General features: G+C 38.6%; 1 protein-coding gene and 1 non-coding gene across 9 annotated transcripts in view; one reads left to right on the top strand and one right to left on the bottom strand.

Moving 5' to 3' along the window:
- NEK10 (NIMA related kinase 10) overlaps nt 1–26,985 on the top strand; it is a 224,246-nt gene that overhangs the window by 115,272 nt on the left and 81,989 nt on the right. For 6 of the 8 annotated variants that reach the window (XM_042955045.1, XM_042955048.1, XM_042955047.1 and 3 more), the window contains 2 exons: nt 17,253–17,382; nt 17,927–17,997. In XM_042955045.1, coding sequence (XP_042810979.1) covers nt 17,253–17,382; nt 17,927–17,997 — 201 coding nt within the window. Of the gene's footprint in view, nt 1–6,663; nt 6,747–8,711; nt 8,863–17,252; nt 17,383–17,926; nt 17,998–26,985 lie in introns of those variants that run through there. The other 2 variants (XR_006207097.1, XM_042955054.1) reach the window with 2 other exon arrangements.
- LOC122199001 lies at nt 12,139–12,245 on the bottom strand. Its single transcript, XR_006193283.1, has one exon. It is a non-coding gene; the product is annotated as a U6 spliceosomal RNA (small nuclear RNA).

Raw genomic sequence — 26,985 nt, 5'->3', positions numbered from 1 at the left:
TGGTGTAGAATCCTTTTTATATGTTGTTAGGTTCAGTGTGGTGGTATTTTGTTGAAGTTTTGATGTCTATATTCATAAGAGATATTGGCCTATAGTTTTCTTCTCTTGTTAGGTCTTTGGTTTTGGTATCATGGTAATACTGTCCTCATTGAATGAGTTACAGTGTTTCTTCCATTTCTATTTCTTGGTACACTTTGCCAAGGATCACTGTTCCTTCCTTACAATTATAGAATTCACCAGTGAAGTCATCTGGTCCTGGCTTTTCCTTGTGGGTAGTTTTTTGGTTATTAGTTTAATTTTTTGTTATTGGTCTATTCAGATTTTCTTTTTCTCTTTCAGTTTTGGTATTTTTGGTATTTTTGTATGTTTCTAGTAACTCTTCCTTTCCCTCTAGGCCATCTAATTTGGTACAATTGTTCTTAGTATTCCCTTATTTATTATTATTATTATTATTATTATTATTATTATTATTTTACTTCTATAAGGTCAATTCCTTTTTTCATTTCTAATCCCCTTTCATTACTAATTTTAGCAATTTGAGCCCTCTCTCTCTCTTTTTTTTTTGTCAGTCTAGCTAAAGGTTAAAGGTTGTCAATTTTGTTGATTTCTAAAAGAACCAACTTTTGTTTTTATTGCTTTTCTATTCTCTATTTTACTTATTTCTGCATTAATTTTTTTACTGCCTTCTTTCTGCTTGTTTGGGGTTTTTAGTTTGCTCTTCCTTTTCTAGTTTCTTAAGGTAGTAGGCTAGGAAATATTTTTAGGATCTTTCTTCTCATTGTATGGGCATTTACAGCTATAAATTCCCCTGTAAGCACTGATATAGGGACATCCCATTTGTTTTTCTATGTTGTATTTTTGTTTTCATTCATCTCAGAGTATTTTCCAATTACCCTTTAATTTCTTTATTGTTTATTTAGGAATGTGTTGTTTAATTTTCACAGATTTATGGATTCCCCAGTTCCTTCTCTTAATGCTGCCTAATTTCATTCCAGCATGGTTGGAGAACATACTTTGTATAACTTCAATCATTTTAAGTGTATTGATTTTATTAGTTTTTATATGTATCATTCTCATTGTCTTTATTTCCTAAATCATTTTTTTTAACGTTTATTTATTATTGAGAGACAGAGAGACAGAGCATGAGCAGGGGAGGGGCAGAGAGAGGAGGAGACACAGAATCCGAAGCAGGCTCCAGGCTCTGAGCGGCCAGCACAGAGCCCAACGTGGGGCTCGGACTCACAAACCGAGAGATCATGACCTGAGCTGAAGTTGGACGCTCAACCGACTGAGCCACCCAGGCGCCCCATTCCTAAATCATTTTTAAAATTTGATCTCTTTCACGTATAAGTAACTTATAAAATTTTTTTTATATCTCAGTGTTTTGGGGCTTTTTCTTTGAAGATTATTTTTTTATTTGATTTTATTATGTCATAGAATATACCTTACATAGTTACATTTTTTCAGAATAAGTTAAATTCTTTATACCTTAATGATTCAGATAATCATTCACCCCCAAATTGGTGGATTGATACAATAGTTATTTGCTCAAATTCTGCAATTTGGCCAGGTCTTTTTGAAGGGTAGCCAAGTGAGCAGCTCAACTAGGGTGGGAGAAATCTCTTCCAATGATGGTTGGTACTGGCCATTTGCTAGGAACTTACCTGGGGCTATTGGCTGAGTCCTTGGTTTACTTCCATGTGTTCTCTTTACATGGCTAGGTCAGGTTTCATCTCCTACATTATGGTGGTTGAGAGCTGAGAGGGAGTGTCTCAAGAGTTAGAGTTACAAAATAAAGCCTCCATATACAAGCATTTACCCAGCATCTGTTAGCATAACACTTGCTAATATCTCATTGGTTAAAGCCAGTCACATGGCCAAGCCCAGAAATATTGTATGAAAGGTGTACACAAGGGCATGCTTATGAGTAAAAGTATTTTGTTGACAAGTTACCAAGAGAATGGTCAGTCTGTTACACATGACATGTAGTTAAGTTTATGCAAGCTTTATATATTCTTTGAAGAACATGTGTTTTATTTTTAGGCCACAGAGCTCAATAGATGTTTATCCAACTATATTTATCGACAAATTATTCAGACCTTCTATATCCTAATTTAGGTCAATGATAAATTGGTGTGTAAAAATCTCCTACTGCTATTGTGTGTTTTGTTTGTTCTTTAATTGAGTGGATGTCTTCCTCAGTTCAGGCTTATAACAGAATGCCATGGACTGGGTGGTTTATAAACAACAGAAATTTATTTCTCACACTTGTAGAGGCTACAAAATCCAAGATCAAGGTACTGGCAGATTTGGTGTCTGGTGAGGCTTGCTTCCTGGTTCACCGAGGGCTGTCTTCTCACTGTGTCCAATGTATGTTGAAGGGGCAAGAGAGCTTTCTGGGGTTTCTTTTAAAAGGACACTAGTCTTGGGGCGCCTGGGTGGCTCAGTCGGTTAAGCGTCCGACTTCGGCTCAGGTCACGATCTCACAGACCGTGAGTTCGAGCCCCGCGTCGGGCTCTGGGCTGATGGCTCAGAGTCTGGAGCCTGCTTCCGGTTCTGTGTCTCCCTCTCTGTCTGCCCCTCCCTCGTTCATGCTCTGTCTCTCTCTGTCTCAAAAATAAAAACGTAAAAAAATAAAAAATAAAAAAATAAAAGGACACTAGTCTCATTCAATCCCCTTCATGCGAGCTCTGCGTTCATGATCTAACCGTCTCCCAAAGGCCCCCCTCTTAATACCATCCCATTGGGGATTAGTATCTCAACGTATAAATTTTAGGGGAGCGCACATCATTCCATAATAGTGGCCTTTATATTTCTAAAACATTCTATTTTGTTTATGTTTATGCATTTTACTGTAAATATGTTATGGTTCATAAATCTTTATTTTCAATTGTACCTTTCATCCGTGACAAGTGGCTGTCATTGAACTAAATACTTTTTTATTTGCTCATCCCAAGTGCTTCCTTTGTTTCATATTAGTATTGTAAATTATCATTTTTGTTGTGGCCCTCAGTCACATTTATTATTTCTTGCTGTTGTATTGAATTTGTAATGACTCCGTCTGGAATTCTTTGTGTTTTCATTGACCATCAAGAACCCTCCTTTTGTGTATGACCTGTTTCTTTTCTTAGACAATGAACTCGTTGATATGCTTGTTAGTTTACAGTTTTCATACATTTGAAAAAAGATAGAAATTGAGTTATCAATTTAAAACCACTGAATCTTCCAGCGTTGGTACAATAAACTAAGGTGACAATCTCTAAATGTGGTAAACAAAGCAAAGTACAATCCTTATTTCACTTTTTCTGTTTCTCCCTTTCTCCAATTTAAACTGCTAACATTTGAAGAAAAGGGCGGAGTAGAAATTACTTGAGTGACTATGGTATCCCTGTGCCTTGTTTTTAAAATATGTTGCATCTGGCAATCTTTCTAACATACTTGACAGGTCATTTTCCTGTTGCATTGGGAAATAAACAAAGCACAAAGAAGATAGCTAATTTTCCACAGTCCCATGGTGTCAAGATGTCATTGCATTCAGCCACACCAGGTTCATTGCAAAATTGATTTATTTTCTCCATAAAGAGCTGGCATCCCATGGACCACACAGATAACAGTTAATTCCTAAATGGAGCACAATAAATTTGGTACTGAATGAAGTGCTTTATTTCTTTCTGTTTTGAAAGCCTGCAGCTATTGTATTTAAAAGAGAGAAGAAAGGATTATTTTTATAAACTTTCAGATTGTTAAAATTAATTTCCGTGGTGTTGGAAGTTGGGAATGTGGAGATTTTAAAGGTTAATGCTTCTAATTAAAGTATGAAGCTGCTTACCTTGCATTTCACTGACTTGAAAAAGAAACGTTTAGGTAGACCACTTAGCTCCTTGCTTACAGGAGGGAAACTAGCAATTCAGTGCAGATAAAATGGTGGTAAAAATTGACCCTCATTCTTGAACTTTTACACAGAAATCTTGGAGTCATACAGTGGACGATTGCTTTTATTTTAAACTTTAATTTTAGTCAGGTTAATAGAGACAATAATCAATTATGGCAGACCAGAATGTCAGCAAAACCAAGTATTAAGGAAAATAATTTCTTTTGTCATGTCAGGGTTACAGTCAGCCAGGAACGGTTGTAAAAAGTGGCTTCATTCTTTCTCCCTTGCCCTTTAAAATCTCTTTCTTCTTTACTCCTCTTCTCCTTTTGGGGCTCACATCATTCCATATTAGTGGTCTTTATATTTCTAAAACATTCTATTTTGTTTATGTTTATGCATTTTACTGCAAATATGCTATGGTTCATGAATCTTTATTTTCAGTTGTACCTTTCATCAGTGACAAGTGGCTGTCATTGAACTAAATACTTTTTTATTTGCTCATCCCAAGTGTTTCCTTTGTTTCATATTAGTATTGTCAATGATCATTTTTGTTGTGGCTCTCGGTCACATTTATTATTTCTTGTTCTTGCACTGAATACGTAATGACTCTGTTTGGAATTCTTCGTCATCGTCAACCAGTCTGTCAATACTCTGGCCATTGATTCCCTGTGTTTTAATCTTTTCTCTCTAATTTCTCCTCATCAATTTCCTGGGAACATCTACAGTGTTTAACATTAAAGAAGAGATCACTTATTGTGAGATGCAGACATCGGCCTCAAGGAAGATACCGTGGGTGGAGGCTTTTCTGTACTCCCCAAATTACACTGAATCTGGTTTTACTGATAGCTTTCTTTGTTGGGGTTTAGCAAATGATTTACTTACCAGGAGCAGGGAGACAGAGTGAAATCCATGGCGAGAAGGCTGCCAGAGGCCTTGGCAAAAGTTTTTCGTATATTCAGAGCTATAGAGCTTCTGTTTTAGAGGTGAAAGAAGAATACTTTTCCTTTCTTCCTTAGCCACATCACATTATGGATTTAGGATCTATTTGCCCAGCATTTTGTGAGGAAATACAGTGAGGATTCAGTCCTAAGACATCTACAATGAAAAAGAATGAATGAGTTCTTAGAACAAATGACTTGAAATATGTGCTAGTTGCCTTTTGGAATAAAAAACCTTTGTTTGTTTAAAAATCTTAAGCAAAAAACAGGCTTTACTTGTGTAGCAAAAGTAATGTATCATCAAAAATGTTTATTTGCTCACAGATTTGCTTTTGAGTAGCAAGTGATCTAATTTTGAACGTAATGTTGATTCTATCCTCAGAATTTAGGTCATACTGAAAAATAAATTTTAGTTTTGTTACAACACTGTATAAATATATATGTCATCAAGATGTTTTTAAACTTTAATTGATGGACACAGCATTTTAAACTAAGAATAGATCTCACAAATCTCCCTTTCTTACAGAGATGAGAAATTCGAGACCTTCCAAAGGTCAAATAGGTGCTTGATGCCACAGAACAATTAAATGCTAATTAACTCATGAAATCTACTTTTACTCTAAATAACGAATCTAGTTTCTCCATAGCACTTAGTATGTTTTTATTTATTTACTTATAGGTTAGTTAGTTGCCTCCCTTGGTATAACAGAAACTCCCGTGAGGCCAGGAATTTTTTGGTGTTTCATGCTGTGTCCCAACATCTACAGTAGTTCCTGGCACAGAGTAGGTGTTCCATTCATATTTATTTAGTAGATGCAAGTGTGACTAGGGAAGAGTATGGGCTGTGGTGCTGCTACGATTTAGTGTCAGGCCATCTGTGTTTGCTGACTTGGTAAGAGAAGATTTCATGTGATAGGGAGAACTTGATCTGTATGTGAAAAGGTGATATTGCTTGGTGGTAAAGGGAGTGAACACCCTAGGTAAGTGTTGCCATGAATGAGGAGCAAAGATCTGGAGGGAGGCTGGCATAGGTGAGACCGTGTGAGAGTAGGCAGCCACTAGTGTTTCGAGATCACGCATACTTTTCTCAGATCGACCTGGTCGAAAACATAGCCTGACAGCACGGTCAGCACTACCAATCTTTTTCACCGAGTGTGGTGAAAGTCCTTGGCCAATCTGACTTTGACTTGAATAGGTCAAAGGTCAAATATTTGTTTTGTGTAGTTGTCCAGTCAGACATCTGTCTTCAGGATTCAGAAATATGATGGTCCCATCTTCACTACCATGTCCGTTGGGATGCCTGTTGTTTTCTAAGCCACTTATTATAATAATCCTCATGAAAGGTGCCAGATTTCTCTATATAAATAATAATGATAGTGATGATGATGATGATGATGATGATGGTGGTGGTGGTGGTGGTGGTGGCACTTTGAATTTGTATAGCACATAGAATTTTTCATGACACTTGCACATATATTATCTCATGGACAGATCCTAAAGAATTAATTGCAGTGTCATATAAAATGATCTGAAATCAATTGTGCCACCTGGGCAATGTCCACTGATCCTAGTGGGCAGATGAAAATTGAATCTAACTTAACTTTTCATTTTCCAGTTAACACAACACATCAATTAAAGCAGATTGATGTCCGCACTGATATTCACAGGTCCTATTTTGCATAAGACAGCATCAATCTATTCTTTTTACTATCATGAGTTTTATCCATATTACATATAAATGCTTTCCCAGTTTAAAGAAGTACTGCATTAATCAGTGAAATGATGGGTCAGTTTTAGTTTTAAAAGTCATCTCCTACTCGTTAATGGAAAATATATTGATAATTCTTCCAGTGAGTGTCTTGGCACTCTAGTTTAGAAGATGTTACTGAAGGTCTGAATCATACATCTCCCTGAATGCAATCCACAGGAGGCAGGTGAGCCAATATGAAGGTTTGGCATCTAGAAACTGGTCATGGCCTACCTTGACCTTGGAACTAATGAGGCTACTATGGATGAATCATAGTCCAGTGTATTTATTATTTAACTAAATCACTTACAGATAAGATAAGCTCATTGTTGTAAAAATTGGGCCTGGATTTAACATTTCAGATATTCATATGTGTTTTGTACTTTAAGATGCTGCTTATATTTAAAAGAACTTTTTAATCATCGATTTCACTGGTGTTAAAACCATTAATACATGTGTCTATGCAACATGAGAGAAATGTGATGCCTTTTGAGAAATGTCCCCAATACCCCATAAAAGTACACTGCTTTCATTATTTTTATAAAGTAAGTGAAGAAAACCATACTTAGTATATAAATAGCTTTTTGTTTGCCTTTCTATAAGAAGGACTACTTGAACACTAACAAAGGAGAGTACACCAGTAACATCGCAACTAGGATTGCCAAATAAAATGTGAATTTCAGATAAAGAGTTTTTCAGTTTGTGTCTCAAATATTGTATTTTTAGTGTAAATATGTCCCCAAATACTGCACGTTTTAGTAAACCAAATTCCACTGAGTATCCTGGAGTTTTATTGGTTACATCTGCCAGTCCTAGATGCAACTAGGGGCCAGCACGCCCTAAAATTTATGATCGAAGTGTGGCCAGTTTTCTTCAGGCATAGTATATTTTTCTGTGGTTCTTGACCTGTCATCTAATTCTCTCTCTGTAAGAAGTTTGTATTTAAAACAATCTTGGAACTGTTCTGTGTAACTGTCTGCTTACTGGCAGCAGTCTTCTATGAGCTGAGAACATTTCCATGATACCAGGGTACATAACCTCAACAGATAAAACTTTAAGAGACTGTTAACATCCAGAATGGTATTACCCATTGGCTCTCCTCAACTGTGGGGCTCATAGGCATGAATTCATATATTCCAAATTGATCAGTTTCTTCTCCCACACCTGATCCACTTGTATCTATGTTAATGATACTGATTCCCACCCCATCATCCAGGCCAGACACTTGGGAGCCTGGAAATGAGGGGTCTTCCCTTCCCTTATGCTCCTTCTCACATCCAGTTAGTTCTGAGGAATCTCTCTTCTCCCTATTTCCTTAACTACCACGTTAGTGGAAGCTCACCCGCCTCTCTGCCTCTCCTCCAGCTCACTTCTTTCACCCTTCCGTGGTGGGGAACGCACTGGGCGGACCAGAATTCACTTTCACTTCCATGGTCTAGTGAAACTGGACCATATTCTATCTATGCCTGTAGGTGCTTAATAAGTAGGGTCTCACAGAAAAAAATTCGGAACATGGATGGATCCTGCAACTGCATTCACCATTCTGCCTAGAGTCCTTTTTGCTAAACTCTGCTCATTTCACTGAATATCTGAGTATCACATTGCTCACTCTCGCCAGAAAATGTGCCTAGCCACTTATTCCCTCTGGCTTCTCCCAGCTCCCCTCATCTCTATTAATTTTCATTGACTCCCATCCCACCATAGTGATTGTTTTTTGAGCTATTTCTCAGAAATATTATACCTACCTCCTGAAACCATAAACATGTGCCCCAACATGTGCACAACACGCACACGCGCGCGCACACACGCGCGCACACACACACACACACACACACACACACACACACACAGATACGCACTAGTGTGATTGCATGCACTTTATCCATCCCATTACTGCTATATTGAATCATTCTAAGATAGAGCATGATTTGCTTTTCAGTCTCAACAAACTATAATTACTGGGCTATACAGTTAATTATGTCACTTCAGGTCAGATTTTTATCCTCATGAATTCATATGGACTTTTGTCTCCTGGATTGAGCAAATAGTGGATCTTGGGTTCCCAGATAGATAGTTTGTATTCTTTTAAAATGTATATTTTTGTTTCTTTTTCATTAACATTGACAAATTCTCTTTTTCCTTTTTCTTTCAGGTAGTCTAGGGAGATGAAAGTTTGATAGCCAGAACCTGAGAATGTACTTTTTTAATAGCCTCAGAATTAATACATTGCAGTGTGATACAAAAATCCTTTTTCTATCCTTACCCACTGAAGCAAATAATATTGGGCGAATTCTTTCAATAAAAGAAACCTATCTCTAAAAATTTAGCCTTAACTGTGTCCCAAACTTCTCAACATTCTTTTATTAGTAATTTCTAACATTTGCTAGGCAAAATTTTCTTTTATGATGTCTCCCAACACCACTTCTAAAGATGCTACATCATTATATTGCTGATGAGATACTTTCTCAATGATAGTTTTTCGATTTCTCTAAAAATTCTAATTTCTTCTCCAATTTCATATACCCTTCAACAAATGAATCTGCTTCAGCTCTAGTATTTCTTTCTGCTCATTAGTGCTGTATATAAGATTGTTCTTATGAACTCACAGCTGTCACATAAGTTTATCTTCTGGGGCAAGAACTAGCATTTGGAAGGTTAAGTTTATCTGTGGGTCACTAGTATGATAATGGTGGGTACACCAAGAATTGGGGATAAATCTGAAAAGGCAGATGCTGTGGAAACATTGGCTCTTGAGATCGGAAAGGTCCAATGGGATGCAGAGTAGTCAGCCCTGAGTCTCTCAGATTAAGGAAAAGCTCCCATGCACATACATGCACACACACATCTTTAAAAGCCAAAGGATTGTTTGAAGTATAAATGAAAGTAGAGGCAGAAGTAGAAAAATGAAAAGAAATGTTTGCCTCAGGAGGTAATATCAGGGCAAAGATAGTCACAGGTCCCACCAGGCATTATGAAGAAAACAGGCCCTAGGGTTTAAGATGGCTCCCTGAAGGGACTCTGGAAAAACTGAGAACAAACTGAGGGCTGATGGGGGGTGGGAGGGAGGGGAGGGTGGGTGATGGGTACTGAGGAGGGCATCTGTTGGGATGAGCACTGGGTGTTGTATGGAAACCAATTTGACATAAATTTCATATATTAAAAAAAAAAAAAATAAGATGGCTCCCTGGAGGTGACTATTTCCCTGGCAGCAGCATCTGCAGAGATGTCTTGGCCCTTTTGCTATACCTCAGAAATAGCCCTTGGAATTCAAAAAAGCATGAGGGCTGTTGACCTAGGATGGGTGGGTTCTCGGCTCTGATTTGTAAACTAGGCAAATCATTCAGAGTTCAGCGCTTTAACCCTAAGAATCAGTAGTTTGTGACAGAGACACTACAGGCCCCCTGTGTGTGCCTGAGGGGCATGTGGATGGTGAGTAGATCTGGGAGTTGTTCCCATATGGTTTCAATGGAAGCCTTGGGTGTGAAAGAAATTATCCAAAAAGAGAGTGAAGAATGAGAAGCAAAACAGCATTTAACACATGGGTGAAAGAAAGAAGTGCCATTGTATGGAAACTGCGAGGCAGGAAGGGACTACCCTTTCTGATATTACCACCTGCCTCCCCAAGCCTCCCCACGTCCATTCCTAACTTCCTTTACTCTAATCTAAGTTTTCTATTTCCTATAGCATTTATCACCTACTAAAATAGTGTATAATTTACTTTTTAATCATTGTGTTGTGCTGTGTTTTTTATCTTCCCTGCCTCTTCTTACTGGAAGGTAAGCTTCATGAGGGCAAGTATTCCAAGCAGTTAATGTATTCCAAGCAGGTGGAACAGTCCTGGTACTTTGGAGGTACTTTGTAACTATTTATTGAATAAATGAAAAAAATATATATCTCAACAAGTAAGTTTCAGTCAGTAGTGTCAGAAACTGCAAGGAAGTCACCTAAAACAAGTGAGGCAATTAGTAACCCATTGGGGTTCTAGGGAGAAGTTGTATCAATGGCAAGATAGGAATAGATGCTGGACCACAGTTGGGTTGAATGATGGATGGTGTGTGAAGCAGTGAAGAGGGCCAGCAGGAATTACTCTTTCAAAAAACTTTGCCTGGAAATGAGGAAAACAGTGGTACTTACAGGAGGACTTGGGATCAAGGAAGGATTTTACATGTTTTGTTGTTGCTGTTTTTAATGGGTTAGACTCACAGGGCAATGGCAGAATGTGATCTGGTCCTCAGACGTGGTGAAGGGATCAGCTTTCCATTATGGGAAGGTCTCTTTAGTGGCTGTGGAGAGCGTGGCCTAGAGCAGGAGACACTAGGGTCAAGGACACAACTGGGCCGTGGCTTTCAGGGATAATAGCTGGGAATGCTGTTCTCCTTGATCATGCCCTGGGTCTCTTCTCCACTGGCTTTCATTGACCATCATTCCTTCCCCTCTGCCCTGCTCTTCCACTTCAACCCCATGGAATGCCTTCTGAGATTAGCAGTCTCCTCTTAATCTCTTCTCTTCACCTCCTGGCTTTAGGTGAAAACTAGTTGTTTCCTGAAGGTCCTGTGATGATGTTTAGGGTTGGGCCTTTGTGAAGTGATTAGGTTTAGATGAGGTCAGGAAGATGGGATCGATCCTTTTATAAGAAACACCAGAGGGGCGCCTGGGTGGCTCAGTTGGTTAAGCAACTGACTTTGGCTCAGGTCATGATCTCGCTGTCAGTGAGTTTGAGCCCCTCATCAGACTTTGTGTTGACAGCTCAGAGCCTGAAGCCTGCTTCAGATTCTGTGTCTCCTTCTCTCTCTGTTCCTCCCCTGCTCACGCTCTGACTCTTTCTCTCAAAAATAAATAAACATTAAAAAAAATTTTTTTTTTAAAGAAACACCGGAGATCAATCACCCCTCCGTGCCATCTTCCCCTCCCCCAACCCCACCCAGCCATGGGAGGATACAGCAGGAAGGTGGCCATCTGCAGGCCAGGAAGAAGGCCCTTATTGGGAAACAGGACTGGCTAGTACCTTGATCTTAGACTTCCCAGCTTTCTGAATTGTGAGAAATAAATTCCTGTTTATTCCTGCTTAGACATCCCATCTTTGGCATTTGTTATGGCATCTCAAACTGGATAACACACTCTTTTATTTATTTTGCTGTTCAATTAAAAAAATACAAAATCTGGTGCTAAGAGTTCTCATTGCTACTGGGGCATTGTCATTTCCAAGCATTTTCAGCTGATAGAGCAAGGAGATACGTGTGTATACTAACCTGTGTACATTCACATATCTTTATCTATTTCTGTATGCAATCACCTGTATCCATAATAGGCTAAACACAAGTCACGGTGTTGTCTCTACCTCTGTTTTATTGCCTTGTGATAGAGTACACCTCCCTTTTTCCTTGCTTACCAGTAGACTCCCTCCAACAGTGAGAAGTCTGGCTTTTGCCATCTGCTAATTCCAGACTGCATGAGTAGCAGTGTCAGAATTGTCACTCTTTACTCCTATAGGACATGACTCTGTTGACTAGAGAATAGTCCTAATGTATAATCCCAATGAATAGTCCTAATGACAGTTTTCCCTGTCATCTCACTGCTTCCAAAATATGGAATGTTTCACAGATTCGCATGACGTCCTTGTGGAGATGTCGGGCTAATCTTCACTGTATCATTCTAATTTTCACATATGTGCTGACAAAGTAAGTGCCAATGATCCAACTTAACAAAGACGACTATATGACTACTGCAGGAAAAAGGAATATACTTATTTATACATAAAACCTTTTAACATCTGTTGTTTAACTTCATTTACTTTGGTCCATTTAAAGGAAAAAGTCTCTCCTCCAAACTTATATGAATTATCATATTACTGAATTACTTAAGAGTTATAAAAATATTCATATTTTAAAATGTTTTAAAAGACATCTAGGTCCAATACTCTTCTTGTTTAGCTCACTTAGTAAATAAGAATCCTTGGCGGGGCACCTGGGTGTCTCAGTCGGTTGGGCGTCTGACTTCAGCTCAGGTCATGATCTCATACTCCGAGAGTTAGAGCCCCGCGTCGGGCTCTGTGCTGACAGCTCGGAGCCTGGATTCCGTGTCTCCCTTTCTGTCTGCCCCTCCCCTGCTCATGCTCTGTATCTCTCTGTCTCAAAAATAAATAAAAACATTAAAAAAATTAAAAAATAGAAATAGAAATAAATCCTTGGCAATTAGCAACTTAATTGTTCATATATCAGGGAAGGACTAGTAGTGGAATTTTAAAATCTGAACAAAAAGTTTATGTTTTTAAAAAATTAAGCGTCCTCTCAACCTCATCTATCTTCTACATCATTTTTACTATCAATTTGTGAATTTATGACTTATTAAAACAGAGGTAGTGGTTAGTGTCCAGCCCCATCTGAAAGGCTACTCAGTCTATATGAGTTATGTTTACTTATTTATTAGAATATTTATAATAAATGCACATTGTTCCTTGCCATCCACCTAACTCTTTACTATCCCTGACTTCACTTAAAATTTTTTTCCAGCACTACTGAGGTATTAACAATTAAAAATTGTATATATTTAAGGTATACAATGTGATGTTTCAATATATTTACACATTGTGAAATAATTACCACAATCAGGTTAATTAACATATTCATCACCTCACATAGTTACCTCTTTGTGTGTGTGATGAGAATACTTGTGATCTACTCTTTTAGCAAATTTCAAGTATATAGTACATTATGATTAACTGTAGTCACCATGTTGTACATGGTAAAAGTAAATACATTTTTATTGCCATATAACTGACCATGGCTGTGACTTTTACACACATAATTGTAAATACTTTAGTCTTTGTCAGAAGAGCCCCTATGTTTGTTTAATATTGTCTAAGTTATGTTTTCTTTGATCATTAAAAGATTTTAGATGATTGGATCATATAGGAATGACCATTTTTTATATGCAGCATAATCTTTTTGTTCAGAAAAATGAAAACCCATTTTAAATTGTGTGTGTATACTAGTTAACTTTTTTCTCTTAAAGGAAGCATTGCTAGCTATAAATCTCTGTATTTTTCTAAATGTAGTTGGGCTCACTTTAAACAGAGAAATTGGAAATCATTACAAGACAGCAAATTATTTTACAATGGGTTTCAAATAATAATCACCAAAAAACTTATATGATATTGGTAAGATGTGATTGAATCAATGACTTTAGCCATATTTCCAAAAGGCTGGGTTCTTTTGAAGGTGAAAAACACATAAGTAGGTTTTCTCATAGAACCTGCATTAGTTTTCTAAGTCTGCCATAACAAAATACCACAGACTGGGCGGCTTAAATTTCTTTTCTCACAGTTCTGAAGGCTGAGAGTCCAGGATCAAAGTGTTGGCCAGTTTAGTTTCCTTTGAGGCCTGTCTCCTCTGGCTTGCAGATGCCAGGATTCCACCCTCTTGTTGCCTCTTCACATGGTGGTTGTTCTGTCTGTGCACACTCATGGGGAGAAGGACACCGATCAGACTGGAGTAGGGCCCATCCTAGAGGCATCATCTTAACTTGATCATCTCATACAGAATTTATTGTAAAATATGGTCACATTCCAAGGTAGTGGGATTGGGACTTCGACATATGAATCTTGGGGGACACAACTGAGACCATAACAAGATTTTGTTGTGGCTTCTCGAAATCAGACTCTGCGTTCTATTTGTCGTTGCTTTTGGTTGTAATTAGGAAACTCTTACCTCAGAGGATATTTGAAGTTTATCCCAGCAGCAAAGTGATATGAGAGTTGGCAGTTGTATTGCTTGTCTTTCATTTCCCTTTCTTAATTCTTTTCCGGAAAAGGAATTCTCGGTCTTTTTTCAGGGGCTCACGCACAGCATTGATTCAAGGGCTCATGCACAGCTTTGAGAATCTGATGAGATCTATTATATAACAGTTAACTTCAACAAACTGCCTCAAAACTTGGTGGCCTAATACAATAAACTTTTTAAAAGCATCAATACACTGGGTGCATTGGGCAAATTGGGCTGGTCTCAGTGAGGACTGCTGATTAGAGTATTGGCTGGGCTCAGTATGTGTGGTCACCTGGTTTCCAGTGGCTTCCCGCACAGGTTTGATGGTAGGCTGGCTGTGGGTAGTGGGTGGAGGTAATTGGGCCACACGTTACCATCATCCAGCAGGCAAACCTGGGCTCAGTCACCTGGTTGTGTTCATAGGATTCTCCAGGGCAGGAAGGGAGAGAAAGCCTCAAAGAGTATTTTCTAAGCCTCTCCTTATATCACTTTTGCTTGTATCTTCTTGGCCAAAGCAAGTCACATCAAGTGCAGTTTCAAGGGGTAGAGAAATAGACCCCACGCCTTGCTGGGAGCTGCAAAGCCAGAGTGCAAAGGGGAATGCCTGTTGGAATGAGCAGGGTTTGTGGTCTCCAGTGAGAAGGAGGAGATGGAATGATGAGAACAATAAACTGAGCAAATTCTGTTCCTACAAGTGTTTTCCCCCAGGTTGAGTGATTGTTTTTTGAGAGCAAATGAAGGCTATTTTCCAAAGAAGTACAGATGCTGGCTGTTGAGAGTGAAAGCATAGCGGGAACAGGAAATGGAAAAGGGGTCTAAGGGGAAATGGGTGGAACACTCGTAGCATCTGCTTCATGAGCTTTTGGAAACAGGAAACAAATCCTCTGACTTCTCAGTAGGTTAAAACGTGAGAAATTTTTCTGTGGGGGGCCAAGGACATTTTTTTTTTCTCTGGAGGACATTATTTCTTGTTAAGGCATTTTCTTTTAAATGTGAACAGTTGACAGGTGACAACAGGAGACACTTTTTATACAGTTAGAACCAGCAGAGTCCTGGAAATTTCATTCCCATTTCCCCCATTGCCATGCTATTGAGCTCAAAAACACCAAATATGAAAATGCCCAACTGAGAGACCTAGAAATCATACCTTCCTCTGCAAGCACATAACGTAAATCTAAAACTAAGAATTCTTCTTCATAATCTCGCAAAAATAGCAACTCCTTGGATATTCTTTTTTTTTTTAATTTTTTTAACGTTTATTTATTATTTTTGAGACAGAGAGAGACAGAGCATGAACGGGGGAGGGTCAGAGAGAGAGGGAGACACAGAATCTGAAACAGGCTCCAGGCTCTGAGCTGTCAGCACAGAGCCCGACGTGGGGCTCGAACTCACGGACCGCGAGATCATGACCTGAGCTTAAGTCGGACGTTTAACCGACCGAGCCACCCATGCGCCCCTCCTTGGATATTCTTAATAGTCAACATTGATTTATGTCTACTCTGGTTGTTCTAATATCAATTTATCAGTTTCTTTATACCTTAATCCACCATCAAAGCTAACCCTTAATCCCTACTCTATTTATGTAGAGGGCTGAGCACAGTCCTAAATACATACAGAAGTGAATTGCTAAAGTACTTAATTTAGGATGTGTGGGTATTAAGTGCTTTAAACCCTTTCCTGAGTTTCACTCTACAAATATGATAGAGGAGACTTCTATTACTCCAAAATATCCAGGAGAATTGCACTCCCCTCCACTTAAAAAAATGTCAAAACCATAAACTCTCACACCTTAAATTCATTTAAAGGCTGACAGCATCCATGTCCAGATTGGAAATGTGATTTCAGAAGAGATGAACAGGTTGGATGTTGTCATTTTCTGCAACATATTTAAGTATGGTCTTCCTCCTACTTTATAGGCTAGAGTTGAAGAGCAATGGGAGGGGCTGTATCAATCAGTTATCCCATACTAATGCTGTATGACAAATCACAAAAATTTCAGTGGCGTTCAACAATAAAGCATTTATTGGGGCGCCTGAGTGGCTCAGTTGGTTGAGCGTCTGACTTCAGCTCAGGTCATGATCTCACGGTTTGTGGGTTCGAGCCCCACATCGGGCTCTGTGCTGACAGCTCAGAGCCTGGAGTCTGCTTTGGATTCTGTGTCTCCCTCTCTCTATGCCCCTTCCCACTTGCGCTCTGTCTGTGTGTGTCTCTCTCTCTCAAAAATAAATAAACATTAAAAAAATTAAAAAAAAAACAATAAGCATTTATGTTAGACTCATAGGTCTGGGCCTTCTGGGCAAGCTCTCCTTCCTTCCGGCTGTAGGTTTATGCAGTGTCTGGGGCAGATCTCCTCCGTGTATTTTTTGCTGGACCCAGGCTGGTGGGACAACAGCCACTGGGATATGTTCTTCTCTTGGTAATGGACAGAAGCTCCTCAAAGGACAAATGAAAGCACTCAATATTTGCCAAGACAAAGGCTCTGGTCTGGTTCACTGTCATTTCCATATTCCACTGGCCACACCAACACAAAACCAAACCAAAGGCAGAGGTGGGTAATGACCACTGTCCAAGAGACCGTTGTAAGGGTGAGATGTGCAAAGTCTTCAGAATAGTAAAGATCCAGAGCCAACAATTCCTTCTACCACAGAGGGGTGATTGTTTCTGGAAATAACTTCCTTAGGCACTTAATAGGCAATATTTATATGGTTCATTGATATTTAGTGCTTAAAATGGAATTGCTTGATGGTGCTTCTTGATTCATCTGAGTCTGGGAGAATTCAAAGATAGTTTTTAATATATTTATTTGAATTAGTGATAAAGGGTTTCCATTTTTTCCCCTCATATCTCCAACTATTGCTTGAAAATTGGACTTCTTTCTGTGCTGATTTCTTCTGCCTTTTACAGTATCTATTAACAACCTTATTTTAATTCAGCCCTGAGGTACTGAAGAGCGAACCGTATGGGGAGAAGGCTGATGTCTGGGCGGCAGGCTGCATCCTTTATCAGATGGCAACTCTGAATCCTCCCTTCTACAGCACCAACATGCTCTCCCTGGCTACAAAAGTAAGCAGTGTTGGGAGACAGAAGGGTCTTGTGTTGCTAAAAATGCCATTTCTTTTCTCCCTAAATAGATCGTTTGTGGTTTTTATGAAAATGTCAATTAAAAGCAGGCACATTGTTTTATTAACCATGTGATCCCGTTCATTATTTCCCCCCCTTTCTTCTAAATATACGTCATGTGCTATGGCACATTTCCCCCTATAATTGTCTTCATTTATCATAGAAAATTATACAAATAAATCTATCAAATTACTTTTGGTCTTTTATTTTTAATTGTGGTTTGGATTGCCTACAATTGGCATATTATATTATCCTACACATCATTTATTATGAATCTGAGGCTAACTTTAACTCAGCTTGAAGAATACAGTCTGTGCTCGAGAACTGTTTACTCGATGTTAATTTTTTATTTGTTGGGATGTTTTTGTTTCTGATTAAAATGTGTGCATGGTCATAATGCTTATCGGGCAGCTTTCATGTTGTGGCCAAGTAGCGTAGATACTAGTGGCCTCTTTATGTCCATCACACTAGTCTGTCTGTTTTGCAGATAGTGCAGGCGGTATATGAACCAGTGCCAGAAGGCACCTACTCTGAGAAAGTGACAGATACCATCAGCAGGTAATTATCCTCACAACTCTGAACGGATAGGGATGGTCAAGAAATACCTCGCATCTCTCCGAATTTACTGTGTCCATATTCATGAAGAAGAAGGGCTGCCACACAATCCAAACCTAGAAAAATATTTGTGTATCATCAGTAATGGTGACCATTTGGAAGCCACTGAAGGGTCCAAGAGGAAGTAGTGTCTGCACTTGCAATATTATGCAGCCATCAGAATGATTATTCAGAGGGCTTTGTATCAGGCCGTAAAACAAATACGGTAAGAAGCTAAGTAAAGCAAACAGGATGTAAAGCTGTTTGTAACTCTGAGAAAAACTGTAAATATATGCACAGATGTGAGAAAAGGCTAGACAAGGACATAGGAAACTGGCAAAGGCCATGCAAAATGATAAAATTGCAAGCACTTTTTCATTTCTATTTTTAAATTGGTAATGTTATGTTGTATAATAATTCTTCAAAGAAAATCAGAAAGAAGCGCTCCGGCCGGCAGTATAGTAGGATTTTAATGAAAGTCATTTCCCGTTGCATTCACAAAGTTCTGACCTCACAGGGCTTGTCCCCGCTGACCTGTCACCCTTCCGTCCCACTTTCCCTCTGCTCCCTTGGTGCTCTCTCCCTCCCTGCAGCCACAGGGAGCTCCCTGCGAGTCCTGGCATGCGACTGCCCCTGGACCTTTGTCCTCCCTCTTGCCTTTTCCTGGACTTCTCTTCCCTCTGGTATGTGCATGGCATAGGCCCCATTTCATTCATGTCTCTGATGTTATTTGCCATCATCAGGGAGCCTGCCTGATCTCCCCACAGCCTCTCTGCTTTCTGGCCCTCTCGCCTGCTTTACAAAGCTCATGGCACCCATCCCTTGACATGTTAGACAGGTCCATGCAGACTTGTTTCCTTATTGTCTGTCTTGTCCCCACCAGAAGGAAAACTCTCCAGGAGCAGGGTCTTCTCCAGTCTCATTCATAGCTCTTCAGAGCCCAGAGCAGTGCCTGGTACAAGACAGACCCTTAACAAATACTGGTTCTATGAATAAATGACTTGTTTTCTGGCTGTTATTTATATACGAATGTATGCTCCTAAATTGGCTCAAAACTACTTATCTGCCCCATCAAGCTCAGTCAAATCCTCATTATTATTATAGAAATCCCAGACTCCCCCAAGATAGAATATCTGTCCATTCTCCTGCCCAGTTGCCTTTAAACTTGGTTCTGTACCTGCCCCAGCGCCTAGCACCACCTCTGATGGAATGTAAGAGATGTATTCCCTTCACTTTCTCCTCTGAGCCTGTCGTTCACATTAATAGGTACTCTCACAGTTTGTAGGATTACATATTGAAACTTTCCTTGTTCAGCACAGTGCTGTCCTACAGTTAAGGGGCCCAGGCCCAGCTGGGGCTGAGTTTCACTAACTGTAGACTCTGAACAAACATTGGACCATCTTTCTGCATCTCTGTTCCCTCATCCAGTTAAAATGGGGGCTGTAATAATACCAAACTCATCAGGCTGGTGTGATAATTATACAAAGTAACTATGAAAATCACTTAGCATAGAGCTTGGCAAATGGTAAATCTTAAGCAATATTGGCAATTATCATTGTTAATATTATGGGAAATGAGCTGAAACCCCTTTCGGAATAATCTGAATTCTGCATATATTAGATCATGCCCTGTTGCTAATGAATCCAGACAAATGTATTTAAATTGCTCGTCTCCACAGTTTGATCCTATTATCTGCTATTTGTTTTCTGGAAAGTGCCTTAAAAATTCAAGAAGTCTCCGGAGATGTGAAGACAAGAATACCAGATTTAGTCATTTAATTTCTCCTTTTCATAGGTATTTGAGTGCCACAAAGACCAGGGGAGGGGTGGTGCAGAGAAAATGTACAGAGACATTATTCTGAGTTTGTGGCACTGGGCAAACGGGACCATAATTTGCTTCTGACAGGCTCCCTGGCTACTGGTATCCATGTGTCTTGGGGCTAACAGGTTAGTGGAGGAGTCAGATACCAATATTACATGTAAAGTTTAAGAACATCAATAGATTCTGGAATCAGCTGGATTTTATTGATTGATTGATCGATCGATCGATCTATTTTTTAATGTTTACTTATTTTTGAGAGAGAAAGACAGATGGAGCAGGGAAGGGGCAGTGAGGGAGACACAGAATCTGCAGCAGGCTCCAGGCTCCGAGCTGTTAGCACAGAGCCTGACGCGGGGCTCCAACTCACGGACCGTGAAACCATGACCTGAGCCGAAGTTGGCTGCTTACCCAACTGAGCCACCCACGTGCCCCTGGAATCAGCTGGATTTTAATCCCTACTCTTCCATTCAACCCCTTTTCTCATCTGTGATGTACAGGTAGCAATAGTAACTACTCATGGGCTGGTTCCAAAGCCTAAATAGGATAACGCTTCTAGTGCTTTTCGCACAGTGCCAGCATCAGGTGAACCGTCAGTAAAATTAGGTATTGTTATTAATAATATTAGTGTTACTATTTATGGGATTAAGTATCTAAAATAAGTTCTGATAAATTTGATGAAGAATGGTAAAGGAAGCAATGAGAAAGTCCAGAAGGACTTGGCCTAGTCTAGCGACTTGGGGGAAGTTTCTATTTAGAAAGAACATGTAATCCGAGACCTAAACAACCACTAATTCTCAAATAGTAAACAGAGTAGAGAAAACATTTCATAGACCATAGAGCTTATTAGTTTGAGGAACTAAAAGAAATTGGAGATGTAGCATGTCAAGTGAGGAAGAGAATAGCCAAATAATGCTGAGGGCCTGGGGAGGCTGACAGGGGCCAGATCAACTAGGCCACGTTGCGGACTTTGAATTTTTATCTCAAGTACTGAGGAGAAAATTTAAGGTCATTTATAGGCTGGCATGTAGTGAAAATTTCTTCTATAGCAAAGATCGTGCTGGCTGCTCCGTGGGGAATAGACAGGAAGGATTGGGGGAGTGAAGGGAAGCGGATCTAGCTATCTCCCAAGAGATGACGGTCGATCTGACTGAAATAGTGGTGGCGTTGATGGAGAGAAGTGGGGCTGTTTCCATGGTGAGTTGGAGGTTGGGTCAACAAGTTTGGGATACAAGCATGAAAATGGAATGGCACCAAAAACGTGAAAACAACTGAGTTTATTCTCTGGACTTCAGAAAAGTGGAGCCACAGCCATGGAGTGGAGTTCCAAGGAGGCCCAGGTCAGCTCACCGTTAGATCTATGTGCCGGGGGCATCCGGGTGGCTCAGCCAGTTAAGTGTCTGACTCTTGGTTTCAGGTCATCATCTCATGGATCATGGGATCGAGTCCTGCGTTGGGCTTTGCACTGACGGTGTTGGAACCTGCTGGGGATTCTCTCTCTCCCTGTCTCTCTACGTCTCCCTTTCTCATGCTCTCTTGTGCTCTCTCTCTCTCTCTCTCAAAATAAATAAATAAACTTAAAAAAAAAAAAGAAGTATGTGTCAGGATTAGAGATGCCCATAGTGAGGCAGGCTGCTGGGTGGGGAGTGAGTTCCCTGGCACCAGAATGTTTAAGAGGATGAATGATCACTATCAGGGGACTCGGGATGAAATGTTCATAAGGACACTTTTAATTCAAAACACTAAGATGCTATAATAAGTAAGAACTGATGATTTAATTTTAATTTGGTAACTGATCATACATTAAGATGTGTGCATTCTGTAGCAGATGTGGTCTTCATTTAAGTTATTCGAGACTCGTTGTCTGGGTTCACATCACAAAGTTTTATCTTTACAAAATTTGACATACATAAAACCAAATTCAGCCATGAATTTTATGCAATTACATATTTAATTTGCTTTGGACTTTTAGTCTTTAAAAATTAAGTTCCAAAAGAATAAGGAAGCAAATTCAATTTTCTATTTTTTTAGTTTCCTATTTTCTTTAGGAAATTGATGCAAGGAATATATAAAGGTAAAAGTTGGTCTTAATAATCATTTATGACTCAGCAAATTAGGCTCAGAGCTGATCAACAACAACATGATAGAGCCTTTGAAATATAAGATAGCCATTAATGGGAAACTTTACTGGACTCATTCTTCATTTCATACTTGGTGTTGTTTCCAATTACATTATCCTTCTTCTGCTTTCCCATCTCATTTTCACTGTCTACACCCTGTCTCAAGTAGAGTTGATGCAGTTGTGTTTCTAATGTGTAGAATCTTTCCTTTTTCCTGTCCGTTCATATGGCATACAAGCACATTCTGTCACTGGAACTTGTCTTTCCTAGTAGGCTTTTACATTGGGAGGATAACTTAGCAACCCTGAAGAGTTTGGGCAGAAAATAAATCCATTCTGTTGCTCTGCCCAGTACCAACATTACTATTTTTACCTTCCAGTACACTGTTAAGAGAGTATTGTCTGTTTACTTTTTTAAAAAGAAGAACATTTCCTTTTATGCACAAAATATTTCAATTGCCTTACATTTCTCTATCTGTGCCTGGTTGCATAAGCTGTCTGGTGCTTTGTTTCAGAGCCGGTCATGATGACTAACAAAGTTAATGCTTTCAGCTAGTTTTAAGGACAAAGGGATCTTTACATTACCCCCCCCAACTCTGTTTTTTTTTTCTTCCCCCCCACCCCAAAGTAAATATGACATGTTGCATTTTGTAAATTTATGGTGTACAATGTCTCCATAATGATGTATTGTATATATTTGATATATTGTAATATGATTGCTGTTGAAGCAATATTTATCATATCATATAATTACAGTACAGTATTATTATCTATATTCATTATTCGGTGCATTAGGTCTCTATGCTTATTTACTACTCATCACGAGTTTGTACACTTAGCTACCATCATTCTTATAGCCCCCACACCTCGTGTCCTGATAACCACCATTTACTTTCTATTTTTTTGTAGCTTTGATTTTTCTAGATTCCATATAAGTGATATCATACAGTACTTGTCTTTCTCTGAGTCATCTCACTTAGCATAATGTGCTCAAGTTCCATCTCTGCTGCCAAATATGGGAAGATATCTTCCTTTTTCATGGCTGAATAATGTCCCATTGTACATATACACCCAACTCTTTCATTCATTCATATGATGATGGGCATTTGGGTTGTTCCCATGTCTTGGTTCTTGTGAATAAATATGGGAGTGCAGATACCTTGTTGAAATCCTATTTTCAGTGCCTTTGGGTGTACTCCCAGAATTGGAGTTGCTGGATCGTATGGTACATCCATTTTTTAATTTTTTGAGGAAACTCCATATTGTTTTTTGTAGTGGTTGGAGGAATTTACATTCTCACCAACAGTGTTAGTGTTCCCTTCTCACCAAATCCGCATGAGCACCTTTTATCTCTTGTCTTCTTGATGATAACCATTCTAACAGGTGTAAGGTGATAGATCATCATGGTTTTTCTTTGTGTCTTCTTGGTGATTTGTGACATTGAGCATCTTTTCATGTGCCTATTGGCCATTTTGATGTCCTCTTTGGAAAAATATCTGTTTAGTTCTGCCCAATTTAATCAGGTTATTTGTTTTATTGTTACTAAGTTGTGTTTTGTTCTTGATGTATATCTGATATGTGGCTTGTAAAAATTTTCTCTGCTTCTGTAGACTGCCGTTTCATTTTGTTAATTAAGGAGCAGAAGCTGTGAAGAAGCTTTTGAGTTTGACGTAGTCCCATTTGTCATTTCTTTTGTTGTTTTTACTTTTGGCATCATGTTAAAAAAAAAATCATTGCCAAGACCAATATCAAGGAGCTTCTTCCTTTCCTTCTAAGAGTCTTATGGTATCAGGTCTTATGTTTAAGTCTCTGATTTTGAGATAATTTTTGTGAGTGATGTGAGATAGGGAGGCAATTTCTTTGTTCTGTATGTATTTCTTCACTTTTCCCAGAATCATTTGTTGAAGAGACTATCTTTCCTCCAGTGTGTGTTCTTGGCTCTGTTGTCAAATATTAGTTGAATATATATTCTGGAATTTAAATTTGGGGCTCTCTATACTCTTCCATTGGTCTATGGGTCTATTTTTATGCCAGGATGCTAATGTTTTTATTAGTAGGGTTTTATAGTATAATTTAAAATCAGGATGTGTGTTATCTCCAGTTTTATTCTTTTTTCTCAGGATTGCTTTGGCTAATCAGGGCCTTTTGTGGTTCCACACAAATTTTAGGATTTTTCCTTCTATTTCTGTGAAGAATGCCTTTGGTATTTTTATGGGAACTGTACTGAGTCTGTAGATGGCTTTTGGTGGTATGGCCATTTTAACAATATTTACTCTTTTGATACATGAACACAAAATGTCTTTCCATCTATTTGTGTCTTCTTCAGTTTCTTTCAGCAAAGTCTTGTAGTTTTGTTGTATAGATCTTTCACTTCCTTCGTTAAATTTATTCCTAAGTATTTTATTATTTTTGATGCTATTGCAATTTGGATAGTTTCCTTTATTTCTTTTTCTAATGCTTTATCATTAGTATAAAAGAATCCCCACTGGTTTCTGTAAGTTCGTTTTGTAACCTGCCCCTTTCCTGAAATCACTGATTAATTTCAACAGTTTTTTTCGATTGATTCTTTGGGATTTTCTATATGTAAGATGATATCATTTGTAAACAGAGAAAATTTTACTTCTTTCTTCCTGATTTGGGTGTCGTTTGTTTCTTTGCCTTGCCTCATTGCTCTAGTTAGGACTTTTCCAATACTATCCTGAATAGAATGATGAGAGTGGGCAACCTTGCCTTGCTTGTGATCTCAGAGGAAACACTTTCAAGTTTTCTCCATTGAGTATGATGTTACCTGTGGGTTTGTTGTATGTGGACTTTTTAATGTTGAGATATATTCCTTCTATACCCAATCTGTTGAGGATTTTTATCATAAAATAATGTTATATTTTGACAAATGCTTTTTCTGTGTGTATTGAGATCAAGCAGTTTTTATCTTTCATTTTACTGATGTGACAAATTACATTTATTGATTTGTATGTGTTGAACTTTCCTTGTATCCCAGGGATAAATCCCACTTTGCCATGGTGTTTTCTCCTTTTAGTGTATTCTTGAGTTTTGTTTGTTAATATTTTGTTGAGAATCTTTGCATCTATATTCATCGGGGATATTTTTCTATAGTTTTCTCTTCTTGCGGTGTCTTTATCATCTGGTTTGGTATCAAGGTAATGCTGGTTTCTGGATGATCTATCCATTGCTAATAGTGGGGTCTACTATTATTGCATTGTCTATTTCTCCTTTAAGATCTGATAGTATTTGCTTACTATATTTTGATGCGAAGATGTTGGGAGAACGTATATTTATTATTGTTATATCTTCTTGGTGTATTGACCCCTTTATCATTATATAATGACCTTATTTGTCTCTCATTATATTTTTTGGCTTAAAGTCTACTATGTCTGATATAAGTATGGTTATATCTGTTTTCCTTTAGTTATCATTTGCTTAGAGTATCAATTTCTACCCCTTCGCTTTGAATCTATGTTTGTCTTTGGAGCTGAGATGAGTCTCCTGAAGGCAGCATTTGGTTGGGTCTTGTTTTTTAATCTATCTAGACATTCGGTGCCTTTTGATTGGTGAGTTCATCCATTTATATTGAGAGTGATTATTGGTATATGGGGACTTACTACTACCATTTTGTCTTTTAGTTTCTGGTTGTTTTGTATCTCTATTGTTTTCTTTTTCTTTGTGTTTCTGTTTACATTTTAGGTTGGCGACTTTCTATGATAATTTTCTCAGTTTCCCCCTTTTTGCGGTTTTGTGTCTTTGCTCTAGATTTTTGAACTTTATGTAAAACGTCTCATAGATAAAATAGTCCATTTTATGCTGATAACAACTAATCTTCATTTGTCTATACAGGTGCTGTCATTTTCCTTCTCCCATTTTTATGTTTTTGCTGTCACAAATTATCTCTTCTTATGCTATATGTTTACTACTAAATTGTTGGCATGTACAGGTTTTTTTTTTAAATGTTTGTATCCTTTAACCTTTATGTCATAGTTTAACACCCTATTCTGAAATAGAATTACAATTTTGTGTACAATTTTGTGATTCTATTTATCACCTTACTTGAAAATCTGGGTACTTTTGTCTTTTTGTTTAAGGCAGAAGAGCTCCTTTCAACTAGACCTGTAAAGCAGGTCTAGTGGTGGTAGACTCATTCAGCTTTTGTTTGGGAAATCTTTTATTTCTCCTTCATGCCTGAAGGATAACATTGCTGGATAGTTTTCTTGCCTAAGATTTTTATATTTCAATACTTTGAGTAATCATTCCATTCTCTTCTGGCCTGTAGATTTTCTGCAGAGAAATCTGCTCATAGTTTAATGGGAGTTATTTTGTAGGTTAGTCTCTTTTTCCCGAGCTGCCTTTAAGATTCTTCCCTTATCCTTGACTTTTGACAGCTTCACTATAACGTGTCTTAAAGTTTTTTTACATTGAGACAGTAAGGTGATTTATTAGCTTCGTGGACTTTTATGTCTAGTTATTTCCCCAGCTTTGGGAAGTTCTCAGCTATAATTTTTTTAACTGCCTCTCTGCCCCCTTCTTCTCTTTTCCTTATGATATACCCATTATTTTTGTTGGCTCTCTTAAAGCAGTCTGATAGCTCTCGTAGGATTTCTTCACTTTGTAAAAGGCATTTTAAAAATAGAAGTTCTCTTCTCCTCCACATGAATCATTTCCAGATTCCTACCTTCCAGGTCACATATTCTCTCTTCCATCTGATCTGTTGTGTTTACAGTGCTTTGTAATGCACTCTTCATCCCATTTGTCAGGTTGTTCAGCCCCAGAATGTCTGCTTGGTCCTTTTTTTAGAATTTCAGTCTCCCTCAGTTCTGACACTTTATCCTTGGTTCTACCATCTCCATGAAGTCCGATCCACTCACCCTCAGTTATACGGATGTATGGATCACTCCGGCATCCTGGTGTGCTGTGCAGAGGAAACCTTGTTGGTTTATGGATGCCCTACTGGTTATACATTGAAGGCGAGAGACAAAGGGAACAACTCACACCACCATAATCCT

This window comes from Panthera leo, chromosome C2, assembly GCF_018350215.1.
Source record: "Panthera leo isolate Ple1 chromosome C2, P.leo_Ple1_pat1.1, whole genome shotgun sequence".
NCBI classification, from domain to species: Eukaryota; Metazoa; Chordata; class Mammalia; order Carnivora; family Felidae; genus Panthera; species Panthera leo.
Note: the sequence above shows the minus strand (reverse complement) of the source record. Positions and strands in the feature narration are given on the sequence as shown.